The 2,579-nt window shown below is 43.4% G+C and overlaps 1 protein-coding gene across 1 annotated transcript in view; it reads right to left on the minus strand.

Moving 5' to 3' along the window:
- The window catches only part of LOC108253627 (receptor-type guanylate cyclase Gyc76C-like), a gene marked incomplete at both ends in the record, with an annotated part of 24,293 nt that extends 22,654 nt beyond the window's left edge, over positions 1-1,639 (minus strand). The window contains 3 exons of the mRNA XM_026830541.1: positions 771-946; positions 1,021-1,131; positions 1,484-1,639. Coding sequence (XP_026686342.1) covers positions 771-946; positions 1,021-1,131; positions 1,484-1,639 — 443 coding nt within the window. The remainder of the gene's footprint in view (positions 1-770; positions 947-1,020; positions 1,132-1,483) is intronic.
- Positions 1,640-2,579: the final 940 nt, after the last annotated feature.

Consider the following 2,579-nt stretch of genomic DNA (forward strand, 5'->3'; position numbering starts at 1 on the left):
TTTTTTTAAGAGGTTTGATAGAGGGAACTGTAACTGCTATGGTCTTATCGTCCCGAAATCGAAGAAAGAAGGAAGACAGGATAGGAGAAAGCCAGCCGTTCCGAGAACGAACACTATCCCATCAGGATAAAATCCGCCCCGGGCGGGAATGGAACCCGTGACCTAGCGCTTACAAGGCAGAGAGACTACCCTCCAAGCTAACTAAACTAAACTGCTTTTCCTGATCGTTAGAAAAATGAAGATTTGTTGAAAATTAAAAAAATCTGGTGTGAACATCACACGACTTTCCTTATCCCATTGAATGATGCTTATTTTTATGTTTTGTAGTAACTTTTACAATATCTCTAACGTCTAACCGTTTAATCAGAAAAGCTGAAAGCCGCCAAAAAAAAACGGTCGAAAACCGCCAAAAAGCGGTCAAAATACCGCCAACCGCAGCACCTATCTTAACCAAAAGTTTCTTGTCGCATCCTTGTCACATTTGACAGCTGCATGCCAAATTTCAAGTCTCTAGCTCTTACCGTTCTCGAGATGTTTTGTTTACAGACAGACAGACACACAGACAGACAGAAGGACAGACAGACACACACACGGACCAATGGCTGAAACTTTGTATTTAGGCTCTAGGGACCTCAAAACGTGTTTTGGCACTAAAATCTGACCAGTTTTGACCCGATTATACATTACTTTCCTTCCTATAGGATAAGGAAAGTAAAAAGTACCTTACCTATACCTATGGCAAAAAAAAACGAATAGCAAGGGTAACTTACATATGAAATCATGACAATATCAAACGCAGCAGCCATTCGGCCTTCATGTGTGCAAGTCTCCTGCGGCCCAATGTAGGCCGACACATTACGAGTCCATAGGGAGGCCGTTTGTTTGATGCTAATGGCCTCCTCACCATATGTTTCGGCCACTATGAAGGTGAGTGAATGGCTGTCTCCTGCGGCCCAATGTAGGCCGATACATTACGAGTCCATAGGGAGGCCGTTTGTTTGATGCTAATGGCCTCCTCACCATATGTTTCGGCCACTATGAAGGTGAGTGAATGGCCTCGGGACCCTAGCAGGCCGTCGGGGGCGTTGATCTCGGAGACAGCCAGAGAAATGGCCCCGGATATTGTGAGGCCTGTGAACAAAAGAGGAGAGAAATGTTAGACTAGACACTAGACGGTCATTGTCTTGGTGGTGTAGTGGTCAAGACGCCTGGTAATCAGAAGGGTAAAAATCCCATCAACCTCGCGGGGATAGCACTTTGAATGCAACACTCCCAATAGATCACTCAGGTTAAGCAACGTTGAGCGTGGTTATCCGGATGGGTAAATGGGGCAATTCTACGAGGCGCTATACGTTAAAAAAAAATAAATAGTTTCTTCGAAAACACGGTTTGACCGGCAACATTTGTATAAAACAATTTTATACAAACATGGACGTTATACATATGCAATAAAGTTATGCACCTATATGTACAAATACATTACGAGTCCATAGGGAGGCCGTTTGTCTGATGCTAATGGCCTCCTCACCATATGTTTCGGCCACTATGAAGCTGAGTGAATGGCCTCGGGACCCTAGCAGGCCGTCGGGGGCGTTGATCTCGGAGACAGCCAGAGAAATGGCCCCGGATATTGTGAGGCCTGGGAACAGGGGAGAGAAAATGTTAGACTAGACACTAGACGGTCATTGTCTTGGTGGTGTAGTGGTCAAGACGCCTGGTAATCAGAAGGGTAAAAATCCCAACCTAGGCGTGAGACACTTTATAGGACACCCCATCAGTCACCTGTCATAATATCAGGTAACTCGATGTCAACTATTGGGTCAGCCAACCCTAAGATGAAAATAGCTGTGGGAAGACTTGGGAATAAGAATACGAGGTTGAGAAATCTTCAGAGAAAAGGACGAGGAAAAAGAGGAATGGAGAAAAGGAAGAAGGAGGAGGTAGAAGAAGAAGTAGAAATAAAGGGAAGAAAAAGAAGAAGAGGAGGAGGAGCATGAGAAGAAGGAAGAAGAAAAGAAGTACAAGGAAGAGAATTAAAAGAAGGAGGAGGAGGAGAAGAAGAATATGAAAGATGACTCGGACCAAGAAATTCTCTGGAGACAAGACAAAAGAGGAGTCAAAAGTAAAAACGAAGAAGGAGAAAAGTTTTAAAGAATGCTTTCTTTTGATAACCTTGGATGTTGAAAATGTATGTACAGTATTGTACATTACAGACTTATGGGGGGAGATGGAGAGATGGGGGGTGGACTTACTGAGGGGCCATAACTAGCATGTTTTTTTTACATGGCCAATACCTAGTACACTTACCCTATAATATGCTAAAAGGTTTTATTAAGTGGTAAGTGGACACACATGGGCCAATAACTGGTGTACCTATCCTATGCTAAAAGGTTTTACTAAATGAACACACATGGGCCAATACCTGGTACACTTACCCTATCCTATGCTAAAAGCTTTTACTAAATGAACACACATGGGCCAATACCTGGTACACTTACCCTATCCTATGCTAAAAGCTTTTACTAAATGGACACACAAGGGCCAATAACTGGTACACTTACCCTATCCTATGCTAAAAG

The sequence above is a fragment of the Diaphorina citri genome, unplaced genomic scaffold (genome assembly GCF_000475195.1).
Source record: "Diaphorina citri unplaced genomic scaffold, Diaci psyllid genome assembly version 1.1 scaffold2395, whole genome shotgun sequence".
In the NCBI taxonomy this organism is placed as follows: domain Eukaryota; kingdom Metazoa; phylum Arthropoda; class Insecta; order Hemiptera; family Psyllidae; genus Diaphorina; species Diaphorina citri.